This window comes from Festucalex cinctus, chromosome 14 (assembly GCF_051991245.1).
Source record: "Festucalex cinctus isolate MCC-2025b chromosome 14, RoL_Fcin_1.0, whole genome shotgun sequence".
NCBI classification, from domain to species: Eukaryota; Metazoa; Chordata; class Actinopteri; order Syngnathiformes; family Syngnathidae; genus Festucalex; species Festucalex cinctus.
In genome coordinates, this window is record NC_135424.1 from 2,655,096 (window position 1) to 2,677,862 (window position 22,767).

At 41.3% G+C, this 22,767-nt stretch overlaps 1 protein-coding gene across 23 annotated transcripts in view; it reads left to right on the top strand.

The window, feature by feature from the left end:
* Positions 1-22,767, top strand: part of LOC144000875 (ankyrin-3-like) — a 121,450-nt gene that overhangs the window by 9,933 nt on the left and 88,750 nt on the right. For 8 of the 23 annotated variants that reach the window (XM_077494591.1, XM_077494601.1, XM_077494595.1 and 5 more), the window contains exon 1: positions 18,753-19,252. The exons of 1 other annotated variant lie outside the window; for it this stretch is intronic. In XM_077494591.1, coding sequence (XP_077350717.1) covers positions 19,130-19,252 — 123 coding nt within the window. In that variant the 5' untranslated portion in view covers positions 18,753-19,129. Of the gene's footprint in view, positions 1-18,751; positions 19,253-22,767 lie in introns of those variants that run through there. 14 more of the 23 variants (XM_077494609.1, XM_077494611.1, XM_077494617.1 and 11 more) reach the window with 4 other exon arrangements.

Consider the following 22,767-nt stretch of genomic DNA (forward strand, 5'->3'; position numbering starts at 1 on the left):
TTCAGAATATTTTTAATTCATATTTACAATTATTGAATTATAGAATTATGGAAATATTTTCTTCTCATCCTTGCTGATGTCAGTATTTGTGTAACAGTTAAGTGATTGTAACACGTGGTACTTTCATTAATAAACGAAATTATATAACCAGTTACTCCCGAAGTCGATGCTAACTTCCCGTTAGCATTTGCTAACTTCCTGTTAGCGGTAGGCTAGCGATGTTTTAAAAACAAAGCATGTTTTTTATTTAAATATACAGTGGATGTAATTCTTAATGCTGTGTATTTAGTTTTACAGTTAACTCCAATTGTGGTAATTAAACAGCTTAAAGGATGCTTAGGGACAACAGAATAACATGCGCTACACACTTGCTAGTTGCTAATGCTACACAAGCAAAAATGGTACATTCAGGGTACTTTCACAGCGTCAGAAACCTCGTCTTTCTTTGATAACGTTTTAAGGCAAAAATAATTGGCCATTTAACTCAATTGGCCGATTCTTTTGGCTAATGTTTGAAGGTCAATTATAATCGGCGGCCGATTAATCGGTCGGGCCCTATATGGCATATTAATTTACTGGGGGGAAAAAAAACAGGATTAAAAGTATCAATTCATGGTTTTATGAATCGATGTTGGGCTATGAGAAGTAATATCAATTCGATATCGATATTTTAGACCCCGCCCTAGAAAGGACCGATGAAGTGGGGAGAAAGTGGACGTGTAAAGGTGTCAGGATAAGTAGGAAGGAAGGATGTGGTCTGACGGCGGGCTGCAGATGAGTGAAAGCAGAGAGCCGAGGTGTCCGGGAAGTGGCTTCTTCCGAGAGTCTTCCCTCGCCGGAGTCATGAATAAATAAATCACCGCCGAGATGTCGCCTTTTAGTTGCGACGCGTCCCAGATGGCCGAGTTGGCCCAGAGAGAGAAGACTTGCCAAGTCGTAATTCCACCAGCTGAGGACATTTTCCCCCGTTGGCCTCGTCCACCAGTAATGATCCAAACACAAGCCAGACGTTTCCTGGTTACGATTACAAACTACAGCGCTACCTTGACTTACAAGTTGACTTCTTTCTGGGCCACTTACATCTCAAATCAACTTGCCCTATTTGATTTTGTATTGTGTAGTATTAGTAGAACTGAATATGTCTGTGGATCTCACTTTGCTTTATCTATCCTTCCCTCCTTCCTCTCTTTAGTTTTTCCTCTGGTCACTTGAGATCTCAATTTATTGGAAGTTCGAGGTTTCTGGGGTTGGCATAAGACTCTGGTTTTGTAACCACGCAGGAGGGGTTTTGTTGGTGCTGGATTTCACTTTGATGGATTGGATGTACTGGCTTCCATGGATCTCACTCTGCCTTATCGGTCCTTCCCTCCTTCCTCTCTTTGGTTTTTCCTCTGGTCTCTTGAGATCTCGCTAAATTTGCTGGAATTTAGAGGCTTCCGGGGTTGGCGTAAGACTTTGATTTTGTAATCATGGGGAAGGCAGGAAGTGTTTGGTCGGTGCTGGATTTCACTTTGATTTATCTTTCTTTTCTCTTTATTTTTTTCTGACCTTTTCTTTGGTCTCCTGACCATTTAAACCTCACGACTCTGGCAAGATTCTGAAGTACCTGGTTAAGGCGAAGGGTAATGGGATATTTATAAGGCTTTAGGTGAATTAATGAGTATAAATTTATACGTATTTGCACGCACGCGCACGCACGCGCACGCACGCACGCAAACGCACAAACGCACGCACACACACACACACACAAAAAAAAAAAGAGCAATGATGATAAGACGTTGAATCGGTAAGACTACCGAATGAACAATTCTGAGCTCTAAAGAAAAAAAAAGAAAAAAAAAAGAACTGAATAAAAAAAAACAAAAAAAAACACTTTTTGACAGGTCGTCATGAAACAACGAACGACATTCTCGCCGCCGATCGAGTGCTTCTGCTTGGCGGCTCGGATTGATCGTTTGCCGGCCGTCTTCTCTCTTGCGGTTCGGCGGCGGCGAGAGACGCGCGTAAGCTTGTAATTAACGGCATGCTCGACTTCCGCGACAAATCATGCCAACGAGTCAAGCAGGACTAAGCCTCGATCGGGACCTGTGGAGTTCTTGCAGGCGTAATCAACGGGAACTGTGGCTCAAGCAGTCAGTAAAAAGAACCCGCGTAAAAGTCAAGTCAAGTGTGGGACTTCACTTCCTATCAGTTAGTTTTTCTCTGGAATCAGAAGAATCCCACTGCTGGTGTCTGTGGATCTCACTCTTGCTTCATCTATCTTTTCCTCCTTCCTTTAGGTTTTCCTCTGGTCCCTTGAGTTCGCCCAAATCTGTTGGAATTTAGAGGTTTCTGGGGTTGGTGTAAGATTGTGGTTTTGTATCAATGGGGTTGGCAGGTGGTGTTTAGTTGGTGCTGTATTGATTCATCTTTCTTTCCTTTGGTCTTTCCTCTGGTCTCGCGACCTTCTGAACTTCACAACTCTGGCGAGACTCTGAAGTATCCGGGTTAAGATGAAGGGTAATGGGATTTATTTTATTTTTAATTAAGTTTTGGGTTAACTAATGAGTACAAATTCACGCATACGCACACGCGCACACATGCGCACATACACACATAAAAAAAATTAGGGCATTAATTTTGAGTTAATTTTGAGTTAATTTAAAGCTCCTTTAACACCACTTTTTTTTTTTTTATGCGCATTTCATGACCGTCCCATACCGTCAAAATGATATCTTGTTGTGTGCATTGTCTATAAGTCTTAGTATTAGGCCGACATTATAGAATCTTGACGGTATGATATGAGCAAAAATATTGCGGTATTATTGTATTAAAATGACAGCTCTAAAATTTTGTCACTGTTGAGTTATTTTTACAACAACCGACCATTTGACGATTCAAGTGTGTCAACACGCTCAAACGCGTCTGAAGCGTCCTCATCATAGAGGCTCCTCCCCCTTGCCAGCCGTGAAGCTTTTTGGAGACATTTTGGCCTCCAAAAGTGAAAGTGGCAGCTAATTGTCTGTTTAGCCGGCGCGCTCACAGTCACAAGCGGATGGAAACGATATTAGTATCGACCCACGAGCCGCCGGGCGGCCGTGTAATCCTCCGGGAGTCGCCCCCTGCGCGCCACGCGGGGCGAACCGGAGCCGACGTGACCCGTGATCCGCTTGTGAAATTAACACCTGACTCGGAAAAAAAAGAGGACGAGAGCATCGCAGACGAGAGATTAAACATCTTTTTAATCTGGACAAGTGTTGGATGAGGGATTTGGGAGGGAATGAGACGGGAGAGCGCGGATGATCCGTGTTCATCTTATTATTGTATCGTCTGGAGCGGCTAATTGCGGCCGTCAAACCGCTGCTAATCTCTGCAGCAGCAGTGGAACGTTCCAGAAAGACGTCGTTAACCACCTCAGTCAGACGCGAGATTATCGCAGGGACGAAACATTTTAATCGTGCTAATCTGGCCAAAAGTTCCATTTAATAACTATTTTGGGTGTAATTCCATGGACAACCACTAGATGGAGGCACACTATTTATCTCAAGATGGTATAAATTTGAAAGTACAATACGCTGTTGTAATATTATACACATTGTGAACATTTAATTCAGTAATTCTTTCACATGTCACTAGAGGGAGCCCGTGTGCCACTAGTAGCAATAGAAAATGCACGTTTTCAAAAACAACGGCCGCAAAAGTGGAACCTCAAGACGCTGACAATTTATTTCAGGATTTTTCAACGTTTAAATATGCATTTGAACATTCTGAACTCATTGACTGGCAGCCATTTTTACGGAAGTACTTCGCTTCCCGGCTGTTTTACTGTATTTTGACTGATTTTGCAAGGCCCATAGAATATTGTGTTCTATTGCTATCAAAACATGGAACCTACCAAAAGAAAGATTAGCATCTCTTCTTTCTTCATGAGAAAAAAAAGTATGTTTATATCTGTTTTCGTTTTGCAGCAATTAGCACTAGAATATAGCTAAGTTTCATCATTATTCACAAACTTGGAAAAAAGCTTGTTGCAACATGGCCCTGGTTGATCTCATACTCAGCTGCCACCTGCTGGCTGTTTTTTGTAATCACTACCATTGCTTTAAGCGACCTCTTCAGGTCAGAGGCTGCATCAAAGACTTCTTCAGTTTGCTCTAGCATAAAAAAAAAAAAAAAAGTAAAACATATATTAGAATATAGTTATATAAGTTTCATCATTATTCACAAATCTGTTTTAAACTGTGAGGAAAACAGCTTGTTTTCAACAAAGCCCTGGTTGATCTCTTATACTCCGTTGCCACCTGCTGGCCGTTTTTGTAATAACTACCATTGCGTCAACCGTTCTCTGCAGTTCAGAAGTTTGCATCAAAGCCTTCTGTATGCTGTAGCATAAAAAAAACAAACAAACACACATGAAAACGTATAAATACGTCTTTGGGACAAACATTTAAAATAGAACGTATTCATACGTTTTTGGGAGCAAATGAGTTAACTTTCATACAAGTATTTAAAATACATTTGTAATTAAAACACAAAGGCCCATAACAAAAAATAAGTGAATAAATGCACCACATGCATTCAAATGTATTAGTTTGAATTTATAACCGTCATACCATGATGTATATGCGCCACAAAAAAAAAACAAAAAAAAATCAAAATCTGTTCTGTATCTCTGTGCAGCCTGGTCCCAAATTATCCAGTCCACGACCATTTTTATTTAATTTTTTTAAAGGCATATAAAAGTTTAATTTCACTATTGATGGGCGAGCAGGCACTCCACATACCCGACTATTTGTACACAAGTAATTAAAAAATAAATTTTCCATGATATGTCCCCTTTTATGGAATATGGTTGTTTGCCCGTGCAAACTACACGACGGCCTTGTTGATAAATGCTGTTGATGCGGACGTGTCACACACACACACTCATTCAGTGCGCGCGCGCGTATATTTTCCAACGCAATTAATTCATCACAATGAGGCGAAAACGCCGGGAGTGGCTGACAGTCGGAGCCGGCGTTATCGATCATCCGTCATACAGCGTGGGCGGGATTTCACCGTACATCCATCAGCATCCCGACGACGAGCTCGGGGCTGAGTTCCAACTGCCCCATTTCTTTTTTTTTTTTTTTTTTTTTTTTTTGCATTCGGAATTGGGCTTTTGGAGCGGCGCCGAGCAAAATGCGGACATCTTTTATTTAGATGTGGCAAACGGACGCACCTTCTTCCATTCTCACTTTTTGGGTGTGCGATGTGTGAATAATCATGAAAAAATGATACGTATCCGCCGTCTGACCTGCTTTTGGAACTCGTCTTGCATGCGCCAGCCTCGCTCCCTCGCTTGGCTCTGAAAACCTGATGGATGGTGGGTTGGGGGGGTCTCGGATTGTCAACTAAGATGGAGCAGACGTGAGCCCAAACGCGCACTAGCTGTAGCGGAAAGGTTGCAATGATGTAATGCTGTCGTTCTCTTAGATCAGCGTTTCGCTACTTTGACTAAGCACATTTAAAAAAAAAGAAAAAAAATGTCACATCACATCACCGTTTTCACTTGACGACTTCTCAAGCATTAATCTTAATATATGCATTACTATTAAATTTTTTTTACTGCTAAATTTTGACATGCGCTGCGACTGGAATTCCCTCAGTCACACGTTAAAAAAAAAAAAAAAAAAGTGGCGTTTAAAGGAACTTTAAATTAACTCAAAATGAACTCACTAATTTTGACACCCCGAGAAAATTCTTTAGAATTCCTGTCAACATTTATTTATTTATTTATATTTCACTGAAATTTCACTGCACATTATTATTGGCTTTCATGAGCAACTCACTGTAGAAAAAAATAGCATTAAAGATTATTCACAAATGTATTTTTATTTTTTTTATTTGAGTTTTGTTTCATAATTTTTCGTGAACTAAAATAACCTCAGTTGTATTCCTTGTTGATTGCGGCTCGATAATGGCGCCGGGTCCGCTCTATTGTCTGCCAGCTTGTGTCCTCCTTTTCAGCTCTTGACAGGCTCATTTTGTTGATCTCCTAACCAGATTAGCACTTGACACGTCTGATTAACCGCCTGCGAGCGCCGCTTGCTGAAGGAAATCACGTTGGCCTCGGCTCGCTTCGCTTCATCGTCGCAAAGTCTCGTCGTCGTCGCCGGTGTCGTCAGCCCTCAGCTGGCTTTGTGTCGCCTTCGATACGCGCTCGCTCGTTCTCGGAGTCCCGAGTGGTCGCACGCAGATGGCGATGATGATGAAGTGAAGATGCAAAGAGCTGAAAAGGTGAGATTTGAAAAGCCTCCCCACATGGAGCTCTCGTGTAACAAGTTCGTTTCCAAAGAGTTGGTGAACGAGATCACCCCCCGCCCCCACGTATTGCGCAATGATTTTAAATATCTTCCTTTATTCAATTCAAAAGTATTTTCCAGAATGCCAGTTCCAGCCTAATTTACCATGTATGTTTATTAAAAATAATTTTAATAATGTCATTTATCATAATTTTTTTTTTTTTTGGAAGATTATCAGACATGGGTTTCTTTTAGCAATATGCGATGTATAAGCATAAACAATACTTCCGATTGTAAGTTGCTTTTGAATCATACACGTGAACATTTTTTTTTAATCAAGATATGACAGTATTTTAATATTCGGCTCAAACGTCATAATAACAGTGTAATAACAGTGTCATAACAATACAATGCTACCTCAACTTAGAAGTTTAATGTGTCTTGTGCCCAATCTCGTCACTCATTTTACTGGTATATCAAATTAATTGAAAGGCCGTATTTTTGACAAATGTCTTACTAATTGTGTAATAACAGTGTAATAACAGTGTAGTAACTACATCGCTACCTCAACTTTCAAGTTTTTTGTGCCCATTCTCGTCACTCATTTTACTGGTATGTCAAATTAATTGAACTGCTGTTAATCAAATGCAGTATTTGTGAGTAGGGTTTCTTTTAGCAATATGCTATGTATAAGCATAAACAATATTTCTAATTGTAAGTTGCTTTAGAATTATACACGTGTCAACATTTGTTTTAATCAAGATATGACTTTATTATAATATTTGACTCAAACGTCATACTAATAGTGTAATAACAGTGTAATAACAGTGTAGTAACAATACAATGCTACCTCAACTTAGAAGTTTAATGTGTCTTGTGCCCAATCTCGTCACTCATTTTGCTGGTAAATCAAATTAATTGAAATGCCGTTAATCAGTGTAGTATCTGCTGCATGTTCCTTGTGAAGAAGGCGCTCCAGTGTTGCCATGGAAACGGCTTGAATGTTATTTTTTTCTCCTTACAAGCCAATATCAACAGAATTTCCCTTCTGCGTTAAAATGGGTCATTCGCGTTGTGCTAACTTCAGGTCTAAAAAAGCTGCCATCAATTATGAACAACCAACCGAGGCCCCAGGAGGCTCGCTTTTTAACCCCTTGACCCCGTCCCCTTTTCAATGGGGCCCCTGCCTGAGTGGCCATGACAGGTTGAGCTCTGGGGACGGGAAGGTGAGGACACACTTTTGAGAGGGAGGCGCGCTCGGAGATTGATCCACGCTCGGCTGCTCAAACGCGCCCGCCGGCGCCCAAAGTTGGGGACCGGCAGGCACACCGGCGAGGGGGCGGATGTGAGACCGCAGTCGTCAGATGTATCAAACTTGGCGAGATCTGCCGGATTTTGCGGCTTACGGGGTTTGTTAAAGTGGTCACTTTCTTTCGGTCTCTTATGTTATTGCGTTCAGGGATGGCGCACACGATTGCCTCACTCGGCGTGAGACGCGCTCTTATCGGTGTTGATTTCTGAGCTGGACCGCGAGGCCGTCAATCCACGCCCCCCAATATGGCTTGCTGCTCAGGAGGGTCGTGTTTCTATACTTCCAGTGCAATAAGTGCTTGAAGACGCATTTTAGTGCTTGTTGTTTGTCTGTCGAGCACTTTCGGAGTCTGCTCCATTTTACAGTGAAGTCGTGACTTGACAAATAAGTTCAGTTTGTACTACTATGAGTCTATTGGGTTGGTTTTGGTGTATATTTTTGGTTTTAACTAGTATTAAAAGCAGTTGTAAAACTTTTTCTGCTCAATTACTTGAGGGTAGGGCTGGCTGATATGGCCAAAAAAAATAAAATCTCTTTTTTTTTTTCCAGTCATGCAGGTCGATTATGATTTTAATGTACAGTAATAAACGCAAACTGAACAAAACACTTCACACACTTTTACAGTATATCAACAAGTAGCTGCTGTGGGTCCATGCTAACAGCTAGTAAGTTAGCCAGCGTTAGCAACCGGTTGGAACATTATAGTCATTATAAGCAACCACCACCAAACTTTCTGTTAACGTAACCATAATCAGGTTTGTTGTGTTCTTTACCAGCTACCTTTTGTCAACATTCCTACCCTTTGACTAAAATCCCATGAAAAGTGCTATATAAATCTCAGAGGCTATTCTTCTTCTTCTTCTTCTTCTTCTTCTTCTTCTTCTTCTTCTCCTTCTTCTATTTCTTGTTCTTCTACTTCCTCTTCTTGTTCTTCTTTTTCTTCTTCTTTTTTTCTTCTACTTCTACTTCTTGTTCTTCTATGTCTTCTTCCTCTTCTTCTTCTTCTTCTTCTTCTTCTTTTTCTACTACTTCTTCTTCTTCTATGTCTTCTTCTTGTTTTTCTTTGTCTTCTTCTTATCTTTTTGTTGTTTTTGTTATTTTATTTTTTAAATTGCAACACACAATAATATTGCGGCGTGTCCCTGCGCAGTCTACCACGCAATCATCTCATTTGCATCCAATTAAGAGCCCATTTGTAACCTTTAGACGCTCGTTAACTTACACATCAGGTGGTGCTGCGTGGGACGCTTAGCTGCCATTTAATCACGCTATCGTCTCAATCAATTAATCAGTCGGCCATTACTTTCCCATCACTCCGGAGTCTTCATCTCACCTTGGCATTTTTTATTTTTTTTGGACGATTTGATGCTTTGAGCCGACTGATATTGACATTTAGCAGCGAGGGATGTTAATGAGAACAGTCAGCGGTGATATTTGCATGAGGTGCACAGGGCACGATGACACGGTTGTTGCTTTATGCCAAGAACTCGTGATGGATTATTAAGAGTAGAGATGGACCGATTATGTTTTTTCTCAGGGCTGATACCGATGCCGATTATTAGTAGTCAAGGAGACCAATAACCGATATTTAATGCTGATATTCGTTATCAGTAAGAGAGGGGAAAAATCTTTATGTCAAAGGTTTTTTTAATTACAAATGCCAATCTTGACTTTGTTGGGAAATGTCTTAAAGCATTAATGCTTATTGAACATTTATTCAGACTTTGAAAATGTAGAAGTTTTTTTTTATTAGTACATCTTAAAAAGTTCAGTGCAACCTAAAAACACATTTTCTTTGTCGAGCAAAAAAAAAAAAAAAAGAAAGGTTCAGAAGGTGTCCAGAGTCAGCAGCATCTCATGAAGTTAACTGAAATTTTAAATAAGTAGTTATCTGATATTAAAATAGTTTTAGCTTTATCTTTAATCGGTCGTCATAGTTTGAAAAAAAGACAGATACCGATATTCCTCAAACTGCCCAATATCGGCGCCAGGCCGATATTCGGTTCTATCCCTAAATTGAAGAGATTCAAGACGATCTCCGGCTCCTTTCTGTGCTGTGTGGGGCAATAAAAACAGCCCTGACGAGACGAAATATGTCCTTTTGAAAAATCATTTTCAAAGTATAACTCTCAACGTGCATGTTACACCTTGTAGCAACAAATTTGACATGCTGGCTGAGTGTAGTGTGTTGTGAAATCAAGAATGGGCGCGGCAGCCAAAAAGCCTTAAGCGTGTTGGCAGCACCTTGAATTATTATTTTTTTTTTACAGTCACAAATAGTGGCGTCTGTTAATGAATACTTTCCATTGGTGGCCGTGAATTATACTTTGCTGTAAATGTATCCACGCATCCGCAATAATATACAAACTATAAATGCCGAGACGCAGCCTGACCTTTTGAATAGATGTGGAAGTGCAGCGTGCGTGTGCGTGTGATGTCGAGCCAGTGCGCCGGGCCAACGCGAGACGCCAGCTCCTGAGGTGTCGCCATTCTTGGCACGCCTCCGCGATCCATCGCGCCGCGAGGAAACGCGACACTGGGAGAGGATGTTCCGCGAGCTCGCCGTTCTCATGCCGCCGTCAAATTCCGAACGGTGACACGTTTTTGCGCAGGGTAGCGTAAGAAGGTTGGAGTAAAGTCTCAAGTCTTGAATGAAAGAAATTCAAGTTATTTAAGTCCTCAAGTCCAGTCTGAAGTCCTAAACGTCCACTGATGCACTCAAGCGCCCCTGGACGGCACTAATGACCACTCCCGCCGACACGGAGATGACCGGCACGGAGAAAGCCACGAGGCCAGCGCATTCCGGCATATGGCATGCACTGACGGGCACTCGCATATGGTGCCGGTGGCGTCCGCTGCTTCTCATGGGAGGAAAGCACCGCGCTCGCCGCCTTTGATCCGACTCCAAATCGCAGAGCTCACACGGACTCCTGCCGGATTAGAAAAAAAATAAAAAATTACAACGCTCTCCACCTTTTTTTTTTTTTTTTTTTTTTACAATTTTTTTTTTGTACTGCACTTTCTTCACTCTACCGTCTGTTAACCAACATTTGTGTTGGATTTTAAAAAGGTTTCGAGGAGGCCAAAAACAGGATTTTTAGATGAATTGAAGAGTCTAAATTCTTAATATATGTCAATGTGAGTGTGAATGGTCTAGAAGTGAAACAAGTCTTCGAGTAATTTGAGTACCTTGATTTAAAAACAAACAAAAAAACGCTCTGTGAATTTTTTCCGCCTTGTGTATCTTGTTTATTTGGTGTGTAGCGTTGGGAAGCTAGTCAAGCTAGCTATAGCAACACTTACGTGACGGTAACATGTGGTGAGAAGGCCAACTTAATAATTTTTTGCTCGGCAAAGAATACATGGACGTAAATGCCTTAGTTGGTACACTTTTATTTTGAAGTTAGTTTGTGGCTGGGTGTGGCGGCTGTCTTAATTTGTCTTCTTCGTTCCCAGCGTTAGCGGGTGCTAGCTAGCAGCAAGCCGCTAAGCGAGTGCTTCATCCAGGCTGGCAAGAGCTATCAGACTACTTTTCAAAGGCAGTTTAATAGGTGAAAATGACTCAACAACTAACCAAACAAACCAGACTTACTCAAATGTGCCGTTTTAGCCGGCAAAATCGCTACTGTCGTTATGACGTCACTTCATCCCATATTCACTAAGTTTCTAGAGGAGAGACAACAGTATGCTGCTAATAAACACTTTAAATTTAATGTTAATTATCTAAACAATAACTTATTAGGCGAGTTATACTGATTTTAACATGTAGCATCTGTTAGCATCTACTTGCTAGCAGCTAGCCACTAAAAGCGAATGCTCAAATGTGCTGTTTTAGCTGGCATAATCGCTACTGTGGTTATGGCGTCACTTCATCGCATATTCACTAAGTTTCTAGAGAGACAACAGTTTGCTGCTATAAACACTTTAAATGTAATGTTAATTTTCTAAACAAAAACTTATTAGGCTAATTGTGCTGGTTTTGACATATAGCATCTGGTTAGCATCTAGTGGCTAGCAGCTAGCCACTAAAAGCGAATGCTCAAATGTGCTGTTTTAACTGGCAAAATCGCTACTGTGGTTTTGGCGTCAGCAGTTTTGTGCTGTCCTTTCATGATTTTTCTTATGCGAGAAAGCTCTTAGCACGTATGGGGGTGGGGTGGGGGGTGTGGAGGGGGGGGGGGGGGGTATAGTTTATTTTGTTGCCTGCTTCAAACCCTTTCATGTTGTGTTTGGATTGTGGATCTTTTATACTGAATAATGAATATATATATCGAAAAATGTGTTCTCAAAAATGAAATATATTCGGAGCACATATTTTGCATATGCATGTATTTTCTCCAGCTCTAAAATGCCATTTCTGTCATCCATCTGATGAGGAAGTGCTTGGTCCTATATGTGGCCCCCAATTAGCGTGGTTTTGTTGAAAAATTGTGCCCCCCTTCCTACCTTTAAGTTGCCCGTCCCTGCTCCAAATTTTGACCAGACAGTAATGTAACACAAATCCTTTTATAAAAGAAAAAAAAAGAGAAGAAAAAGCCTTCTCGGAATAACTCAGCACGTCGCCCACCAGAGCGGCGGCGCGCAAGGGTTTCTTCCCAGTCGGAATTAGCAGCGGAATCGCCCACGCTGGTGCGCAGCCACTTCCTGTTCCTTTGTAGGCGACATTTGCAACATTTCCGCGGCGATGCGACCGTGACGTGACCGTCGACTCGCATCCTCTGCTCCGTGTCCTCATTTTTCCTCGTTAATTACCGTGAAGGAAGGTGCGCGAGTCTCATTATGGCCTTCTTCTAATTCTCTTCAAGTCAAACCGTCTGCACCGTCGACTATCTGTTTCCAATTAAAAAGCACTCAAGCCTGCTGGAAATGCTTGGAATCGCAAAATGATGTTTTATTAATGCCCAAATTGATCTTCCCTCTCGGCCGCGGGTCGTCCATCATCGTGTCGGCAAACACATTTCTGGGAAAGTCCTAATGTGATTGGACTTCCGGCGACTCCTCCGTCGGCATAGTGCATGCGCCTTGATGGATGCGTTCAATCGAAAGGGGAGGCAAACGTTTTCTCCAGTTTTTATTTTGTATTTTTTTTTTGGAAACAGAAATGACGGCGAAGGTTTTCATCACTGTTAATAGGAGCGCTGCGCTTTGCGTGGATGACTTCTTGCGGTTGGTGCGTGGAGCAGCTTGCGATTACAGGCGAACGTCGGCCGCGGTTGCGCCAGGTTGCTCCTCGTTTTTTTTTGCGCTCGCCGACAGACCGTGAAATTGTTTGTTCGTCTCAAGTCGTTTTTTCCGTGGGAGGAAACCCGCCGCCGTCACCGCACGCCTCTTTTAGCTGAGAAACGAGGTCCCGCCCTGATTCTTCATTAATCAACAGCTATTTTCTTCTCGTTGTTTTGTATTGATGCCATTGCCATAGCCTGGCGGTATTGCAAGGAAAACCTATTACGTTTTTCTTTTTTTCTAAATCTTCCTGACTACCAGCAATTCAAATTTGTCCTCTGTAGTGGACCTTTTTCAACCTGAATATCTCCCACCCAGTGCATATGATTGAATTAACTCCTCTATAGAGGACATTCAGAGCTTTGCAATGATACCAAATGTGTCGGGGTGGGGCTTTGCTACCTTTGATTGCATCATAAAAGAAAATGGCTTCCCTCGGTGCAAGCACTTTTTAGGGAATAGGAAAAGTAAGTGTATAACACTTTTTATTGAACAAATTGTTGTTAGCATGTATTCTATAAGACTCTTAAGAACACATTAAAGTATTGTTTGAATTGTTTTAACTGTATTTGAGGCTAGCATTTAAGTTTTTAAAAAAAATGTCCTCTGTAGTGGACACATCATGGCTTAAAAATAAAACTTTTTTTTGTTTTTCAAAAATTTGTTCTGCAGTATTCCAATTACTTCACAAAGATTTGGGAAGATCAAAATAAACATTTTTTTCTGCTCAAGTGACCTGTTATGTATTTGAATAAACATCTGACATCTTTTTTTTTTTTCTTTTTGCATTATGTGGCATTGCAACATTAAATTGCTTTGTAGAAGGAAAAAAAAATGTCAATAAACTTAATAGGTTTTCCTTGCAGTACCTCCAGGCTAGAGGTGAAAAGTGGAGTCGTTGTTGCCCCTGTAAAATATTTCTAATAGTGCATATAAATATGTATATACCACCAACTCAAAACTCATCTTCATCATCTTACAAATTGACCTTAAAATAAATTTGACTCTCCTAATGTCCAACCCTGACTAAACTTGGCTCCTCCCAGTCACTCAATCGCGATACATCACTGCAACTTTACTTCTTTCAGATAAATTACTACTTTCCTCTTAGCCAGGTGTCATCGTCTTTCATCTTAGAGTTTGATAGAAAAAAGCGCAAAAATATGCGAATTGGTGAGTTTTGCAGGAAATAGGCACCATAGATATGTATTTAAATTATACATTTAAATATATATATATTTTTAAATAGCAACCAGTTCAGGGTGTGGCCCTGCTAACTGCCCGAAGCCAGCTGGGATAGGCTCCAGCACCCCCGCGACCCTTGTGAGGAAAAAGTAGTTAAGAAAATGGATAGATGGATGTTTTTAAATAAAAATATAAATCATAAAATATAACATTATGAATCAAAATTTAAATCATCTACCACCATGCATTTCCAATTATAAATTGCTCCACAATCACGTTTGAAAGAAAACTTTATCCAAAAAAAAAAAAAAGCAGCGGCGGTGACGATGCTATTTAAAGAAAAGCAAATGAGGCTGAACTGCAGCCGTGTGTAAATGTCAGCCGCGCTCCATCTATCGAACCTGATGGAACCTGCTGCCTTCGCCTCCTCGTGCGCCTCGTTTGTTCGAGCTCCAGCTTGAGCATCGTGATTCGTGACAGCAGACGCACACGTGTCGAGCATTCATATGTTTTCGTTTTTTTTTAAACACAGGTCAACCAAGGTCATTCGAAGCTGCCGTTTGTTCCCCTCCCAAATTCATTCATATCTGCTTTGGTGACCCACATTGCGATTCTCATCTCAGATGCGTGAATGAGGACGCTCACGTTTGCAGGGGAAAATGACAAAGACAAAATCTGTTTAGCATTTCTCCTCGCATAGAATGACAAAAAAACAAAAAACAAAAAGCAAATCCACTCCCCAGCGTCAAGTCATTCAGAGGCTTTGAGAGCCTTCATCACAGGCAGTGTTCTCCTCTTCCTCCTCCTCCTCTTCCTCCCCCAATATGTGACTGCCCCTCCGTGGGCAAAGTGCGCAAGGACACTTTGCTCTTGTTTTTTTTTTTTTTTTTTTTTAGCGGTGACACACATTTTGGTAGGTTAGTGGGAGCAAAGTGGGTTACGTCTCATTGTGCTTTTTTTTTTTTTTTTTTTGCTCTCCGGATGGGAGACAAAAGAAATCAATCACGGAATTGAGTAAATGATGCAAATGAATTAATAATATTAGTAAGTGTCATACGTCAAGTGTTGGAGAAATGCGCAAAATGGAGGATGGAATTGTTTCCTTTCAAACGTCTGAGTTATTTTCATAGCACCCCCCCCCCACCTCAGGGTGTATTAATCTATTATTATTCCCCTTCGATCAATATTAAATATAAAACTGCCAACATTCAAAATAAATACATGACTAAAAGTGAAAATAAAAAAAACGTATCTAAAAGAATGATTCAAAAATTAAATACAAATGTATTTATTTATATATTCATATTTTTGGTTCTTTTTATTTCCATTTTTTTGGGGGGGGGGGGATATGAATTTCAAATTACTTTTTTTAAATATCCATTTTATATTTTCACTTTTAGTCATTTACTTATTTAGTTATTTATTTTGAATTTTGGCAGTTTTGGTCCTCCATATTGTGAGGGTCAAATTGAGTGAGAAATATTACAGTGCCAGTGTTTTATAAATTGGTATATCTTGTTCGATTTATTTATTTATTTATTTATTAATATATTTAGTCTCGTCATTCTGTTGCACACTTTGAGCAGTCTATGGCTCAACACTAGAGGGCAGCACAGTACAAAAAGTAGCTAAGTGCACGTATTATGAAGAGGAGGAACAATTAGCCAAATTCCTTCTTTTCTTCTTGAAAAAAAAAAATCACACGTGGATTCTTAAAAATATTAACAATTACAAAATATATTGTATTTATTTTTTTGCTATATTATTTTTTACATAGTTCCAAAAATATTTTCTGCTACTGCTAATGTTAAAATCACCTAAATTCTATAACTACTGTTGTTGATTGAGTTACCAGCATTTTACAGTAGTAAAAAAAAATATTCATCCTCATAACATGTTAAATTGTGGGAAGCAATCTCTTTGTTATTAATATCTCTTACTCGACCTTTTTTCCAATTTTTTTGGTGTCCTTTGAAGCCGGCAGATAACCATCCAAAATATGAAGATGGAACGTGAATAATTGAAGCCATAAGCGAGTGTATATGCCTTCGGGGGGGACTAATGATGCTTGAAAAGCATCATGAATCCAAGCTGTAATATCATTAAAGCTATTAGCGTAATTACTTATTGTGTGCCCTCAGTGCGACCTGTCAAAACCCAACCCACAAACACGCTGCCCCCCCCCCCCCCCCCCCAAAAACCGTTGGGATGCGCTATTGTGGCTGTAAAGGTCAAAGGGTCAATGAGCTTGTTGCACTCTGGGGAATTTCCCGAGTGATAACGCAAAGGAGCGTACTGGCATTAAAAATCGTGTGTGCCCCAATTCTTTTGGAAATATTGATGTGCAGTCAATTTCACAGCTGTTCAAATAAGCTCACAAATGCATAAAATAGTTTCAAATTACGCTAATAGATATTAAAATTAGTCTATAACTTTATTTATGCAAGATAAGGTAAACAAAATATTAGGAGCAGCTCTCAATATTTCCAGTTGTTTACATTGCTGTTATGAATACGCAGCATTTAGTTTTGATGTAGATTTTATTTTGTGGCGTTTGTGGATAGCGCGGTGAACTAGCGGCGAGCACGTCTGCCTCGCAGTTGAAATGTTCTGGCTTCGAATTCCTAATGAGGACAAATGAATGGCGTTTCGTTGTTTGTGCTGCCCGTAAACCGGCAAGTGACAAAATGAAGCGTTCATATTGTAACCATATTAAGGCAGTGACATATTTTGGTGGGATTTTGTGCCAGTAAATGAGTCACTTTTGGTGTCCCGTGGTTGTAATATTTTGGCATCTGGGACCGTGAGTCGGTGGCCTTCTGTCTGCCTGGCAACGCGCCTGGAAACGGCGGGAAAAGTTCCAAAAGGCGGCAACTTCTTCTCGGCCACCTGCCAACGCTGGAGCTGAGACGTTTTTTGTGTTTTTTTTGTCATCTGTGAGTAAATGTAGCGCCGTTAAGTGACGTCCACCTTGGCAGCTTTTTTTTTTGTTTTTATTTTTTATTTTTTTCTCCCCACCTGCCAGCTGTGTGGCTCTGAATGGATTTTTATCAATGAAAGCCTTTACAACTGGCATCTTTTGATACGTTATCGCCTATTGTGAGATTCACGAGGATTTTTGCTACCACCATAAATGTGCACATGACCCCCCCCCCCCATCCTAATCCTTTTTCTCACCTCTCCGCTCTCCTTTATCCATCCATCCTGTCTACCCTCGAAACCGCCCCATTGGTCCTCGCCTAGCAACGGCACGATCATTTGGCATAATGTGACAGCCCCGATACACGATGGGGGCTGCGAGTAAGCAACCCCCAACCCGACATACGTCGCCACTTTCCATCGCTGGTGGCTGCATAGTGTTGGAAAAGAAAAAAAAACGGGAAGGGGCGGGGGAGGATTTCATGGCTGTGCGTCCCCGGGGGCTTGTCCCAGTACGACCCTTCGACCCCCAAGCAATTTCCCCCATTTGGTCCCAAACACTCCATCTGCAGGTTAAAGACACGTGCATTCATTGTGCAGCAAAAAAAAAAAAAAAAACTGACAGGCACATGCTGAGGCAGCCTCACGGTGGCGTATCAGGACCCGGCCTGGCTTCCGTGTGATTGCCGGCGTGCAGGCACGTCCGTGCACACGCAAGATGGCCGCCACGTGCTCCGCCAGTCTGCTACGTCGGCACGGCGGCCGTGAAGGACATTTTTTTTTTTTTTTTTTTAAAGTAGGGCACCTTTTATTTATTTAATAGTTTGTTTTGTCCTCTTTGACTTCTCATGACGTTGTTGTAAGATTTTTGCAAATGTAAATTGAAATTTGCAAATGTAAAATTGAACAGAACTTTTTTGGGGGGAAATCTAATAAAACATATATAAATTGTAAAGATTTTTTATTTTTTTTATTTTTAGAAAATCTAATAAAAAAATAAATTGAACAGATTTTTATTTAAAAGAAAATCTAATAAAATATATATAAATTGACAATAACTATTTTTTTCCCTTTAGAAAATCTAATTAAAACAAACATTAAATAGATTTTTTTTTATTTTTTTTTAAAGAAAATCTAATAAATATATATACATTGAAAATAACTTTTGGGGCGGCACGGTGGGTGACTGGTTAGCACGTTAGCACGTCCGCCTCCCAGTTCTGAGGACTCGCTGGCTCCGGCCTTCCTGGGTGGAGTTTGCATGTTCTCCCAGTGCCTGCGTGGGTCTTCTCCGGGTACTCCGATCTTTTCCCACATTCCAAAGACATGCATGGGAGCTTAATTGGGTGCTCCCAGTTGTCCCTCGGTGTGCTTGTGAGTGTGGATGGTTGTTTGTCTCTGTGTGCCCTGCGATTGGCTGGCAGCCAGTTCAGGGTGTACCCCTGCCTACTGCCCAAAGCCAGCTGAGATAGGCTCCAGCACCCTCCCTTGTGAGGAATAAGCGGTCAAGAAAATGGATGGATGGATAAATTAAAAAGGAATTTTCTGGACACTCTTGCACTTATTTGGCGGCCCCTCTGGTGACATTCATAAATTTTGCCCCCACAGAGCATGAAAGCGTTTGCATGTGCGCGCCAACTGCTGTTTTCCCTTCGTTTCATTCATTCGCTCTCTCTCTATCACATGCGCGCACGCACGCATACGTTACGGAGACACGTGCGTACGGTGGAGCGGCGAGGACCATTTGGGAGGACGGAGTGAAACCGAAGGTGGTTGTCATGGTAACCACTCCCCTCGCCACCCGCCCTCCATTCTCTCTCTCTCTCTCTCTCTCCCTCCCTCGTTCCATCCACCTCTGTGCTGGCGATTGCTCGTGCCTCTCTTTCCCTCCAACCGGCTTCGTCCTCACCTCTCCACTCACGCTGACACCCGAGGAGGAAGAGGAGGAGGAGGAAGACTCCTCTCCATCACTTTGAAGTGGAGAAGAAGACCTTTGGAAGGACAAACAGGATTCCGGCAGCAAAAACAGCCCAAAAAAAAAGAACCTACGCTTCTCCATTGTCCTTTTGAAAGGAGGGCATTTTTCTTCCCTTTCCCCCCCTTTCCTTTTCTACCCCGATTTTTGCCTCTGGGATCCCGGCCGGGCTTTGTCCGCCGCCGCCGCCGTCGAACTTCTCCGGGATCTCAGGCGAGGCGCGCGCGTTTCTTGCGAGCGCCGTGGGCCGCCATGGCGCACGCCGCCTCCCAGCTGAAGAAGAATCGGGGGGAAGTGGATGTGAATGCGTTGGAGGACGACAAGGAGAAGCGGAGGAAGAGCAGGAGAGCCACGTCCCGGGAGCAGAAGAGAAAGGTAACGACGGCGCCGGAGCGTGACTTTTTTTCTCTCTCGCTCGCTTCGCCCGAGCGTGTGCGTGCGTTGGAGTCTTGATAATCGGTGCGCGCTTGGAGGTCACCTCAGCGCACACGTTTGCCATCCAAACACACTTCATCGCAATAATGTCAACCGGCGCCGTCCCTTTCAATTCATTGCTGACCTTGTGTGTGCGCCGGAGTATGTTCACTCTTCCTCAGTCATCGTTAAAAATGTAAATACGCTTTACCAAACTTACCCAAAATGGGTTGGAAAGCCAATTTTGCTCAGGTTTGCTGACTGTCAAAGGAGAATGTTGCATAACTCCGTCCTCGTGCCTCCTTATTTCCCATCTAAGAAACTCGGGGCTCTAACTAGCGAACCGCCAGGCTTCACTTCTTCCTTCCACTGTTGTTTGTAGGGATGTAACGATAACGGCAATATCGTGATAACGTCTTTTAAAAACGTTAACTTGATTTCCATTTGTGCAGTTCTGCCACCCTCTGCTGTTTTTTATTTAGTGCCGTTTAATTTTCATATGGCATTTTTTGGCCCTTCTATGTTTCAAATCCATGCTAATGATCCAATGAAGGGGAACGTAATATGAATGTGACGCGAGTCGATATGTGGAGGAACTCAATGTGTTTGCATTAGCAAATAAGTGACTCAATATTGAGTGTTATTAGCGATTGTAGGTTGTTTATATGCATTGCTGTAATGCTGTAATTTTTTATTATTATTTTTTTACAATATTGTGCCCTTTTTTTTTATCGCCAACCTTCCTATAATATCCTGATAATTATCGTATCATGACCTTCATATCCTGATATCGTATCGTGATGTTTGGATATCGTTACATCTGTAGTTGGTTGTGGTTATTTGTTGTTGTTGTTTTGTTTTTTTGTTTTTTTTCCCGGATGAGTGAAGACAAATTATTGTATATTGAATTTCTGTATAATTGACACCCATTACTACATTAGGGGGGAAAAAAATGAACCTATCCGCAAAATGGTGATAAGCATTCAATACACGGAAATTGACCGGAAAAAAAAAAACGGATCCCCTTCAGAAAAAAAAAAAAAAAAAAAAATCCAAATCACAGTGTTCCCTCGCTATAACGCGGTTCACTTTTCGCAGTCTATAGATTTTTTTTGGGTGCAATTTTGCATTATTTTTTTTTACAGTAATGTACCCATTTTATAAAATTTATGAAGGTTTGAACATTGTGAATGTTTAAACGAAAGAAATGTGAAAACATGTAAACGCCTCAATGAGAAAAGTGTATAAACTGTGTGGTGGGGTTTTAGAGCCTTCAAACATTTATAATAAATGTAAAACATAAAGCTAAATACTTTGCGGATTTTATTTATTGCGAGTATTTTTTGGCACCTAACCCCAGCGGAAAACGAGGGAACATTGTATAGTCAAATATTAGAGAAAAAAATAGAAAAAATATGGCAGTATATGCTGTGATTGATCCAATCCGGTCGATCAGATAGTCTACTTGTTGTACGTTTTATTTTGGTAAATTTCATTCGTGGGAGGAATCAAATTATGTTACTGTATTTTTGAGACTCGTGAAAATCTGGCGCGAAGTCCCGTCTAAATCCACGCAGGGGTGGACTAGACCTTGTGTTGGTATTTTCACAGACACGTGCAGCTTGGCATAGAGTTTGAAATGTGCATTTTACGCTGCTGTGGGTCATAGCCGACTTGAATCGCCACCAATCCAAGCCGCTCAAAGCGAGTCGTTGACATGGCGGAACAAGAAACGGATTCGGTCAAGCGCAATGCAGGACGTGTCATATAGCACACAAAGTACATTGATAAGTTGAAATCATTGAATCCTCTCCTGCTGTACTTCATTTTGTGAGCGAGTTTGTTTTTTGCAGGTTCTCGCCGTGTATTTGCGACAGGCATGTATAATGCATACACGGCTGGTTTATTGATGACCGCGCTTTTGGTATGATGGGGAGGATGCACGTGGGCCTCCTCGCCGCTTACGTGCCCAATTCCAGCATTTATTTGACATCCCCGAATAGCTAGCTTGCCGTTGATGTACTTAGTACGCTCTTTGTCCTTTTCCTTGTCAGACATTTCAGAAAACTAGTACAAGTATTTTCTTTTCCACTACTGCCTTCCATGGCTGTATCTGCACAGTACTAGAGCAATTTTGCTATGTGGCAACTAAATGTTACTAGTGCTGCTAGGAGCACGTGCCTACTCGATGACATTTACTGTACTCTCCTGTGCCCGGTGGGGGCGCCGGGGAGTTGGGGTGGGAGTGCTTGCACGGTTTTAAATTATGCTGCAGGCGACGTTATTCGACCTCAGCATCAACAACAAGTCATCAGGCGCCTCATCATAGTCACAGGCCACAACATTAGGTACACCCACACCGCGTATATCGTGTTCAGAAGTGGCCATTGTTATCTTAATAGGGGTTTAAATTGGCTGCAGCTCGTTATATTGATGCGGACGTTGTGACGAGGTGGACGTTTGTCAAGTGTATAACTCACCAGAAGGTCAAACGGAAGAGAAATGACGACTTGTGTATTAAAAAAAAAAAAAAGAAGCCCACGAGCTTCATGCTAACGCTAAATAGCAGCTATGTTCTGCTGCGAAAACGCTATTTCCATTCATTTCAATGGGAAAAAGATGATCTCATATCTCAAAGCATCATTTTTTTTTTACAAAATCCTCCAGTTTTAAATTTCAAAGTGAAATTTATTGGAAACTTTCTGGAAATTTGCAATTTGATGAATGATTTTTTGTTTTTTTTGTTTCGTGTACATTTACAAACTTTCATTCGTAAATAACATGGCGTATTCTTTAAAGCGATACTTGACTCATTGAGTCATTTTCAGCAGTAAAAAGCTTTTCCATGTGCAATGAATACCTTTAAAAAATATTTTTTCCACCCACTGTCGATTGATGATGACATCACCTGTGCTGAGGAAGTAGGTATCGACCAATCATGGCTCAGTTTACTGACCAAATCCAGAAAACAGGTGAGCCAATGATTGGTCGTTACCTACTTCCTCAGCACAGGTGATGTCATCTTCAGTCGACAGTAGGTAGGAAAAAAAAAAAGTGTTTTTAAAGGTAGTGATTGTAGTGATTGAAAGTTTTCACTGCTGAAAATGGCTCAATGAGTCAAGTATTCCTTTAAATTTGGGCCCAACTGATTTTTAATCATCCATCCATCCATCCATTTTCTTGACCGCTTATTCCTCACAAGGGTCGCGGGGGTTACTGGAGCCTATCTCAGCTGACTTTGGGCAGTAGGCGGGGTACACCTTGAACCAGTTGCCAGCCAATCGCTGCTGATTAATCAGCCTGCCTATTTAATCGTCCAATATTCCATTTTTTTTTCTAAAAAAAAGGCAATAATGATAATCAGCTGACTTTTTTTTTGGTGCTTATTTTTTGCCAATTTAATATACACATTAGCATATTGAACCATAACACAAAGATAATTGCATTCAAACATTTTTCCAGATTATCTTTAAAAA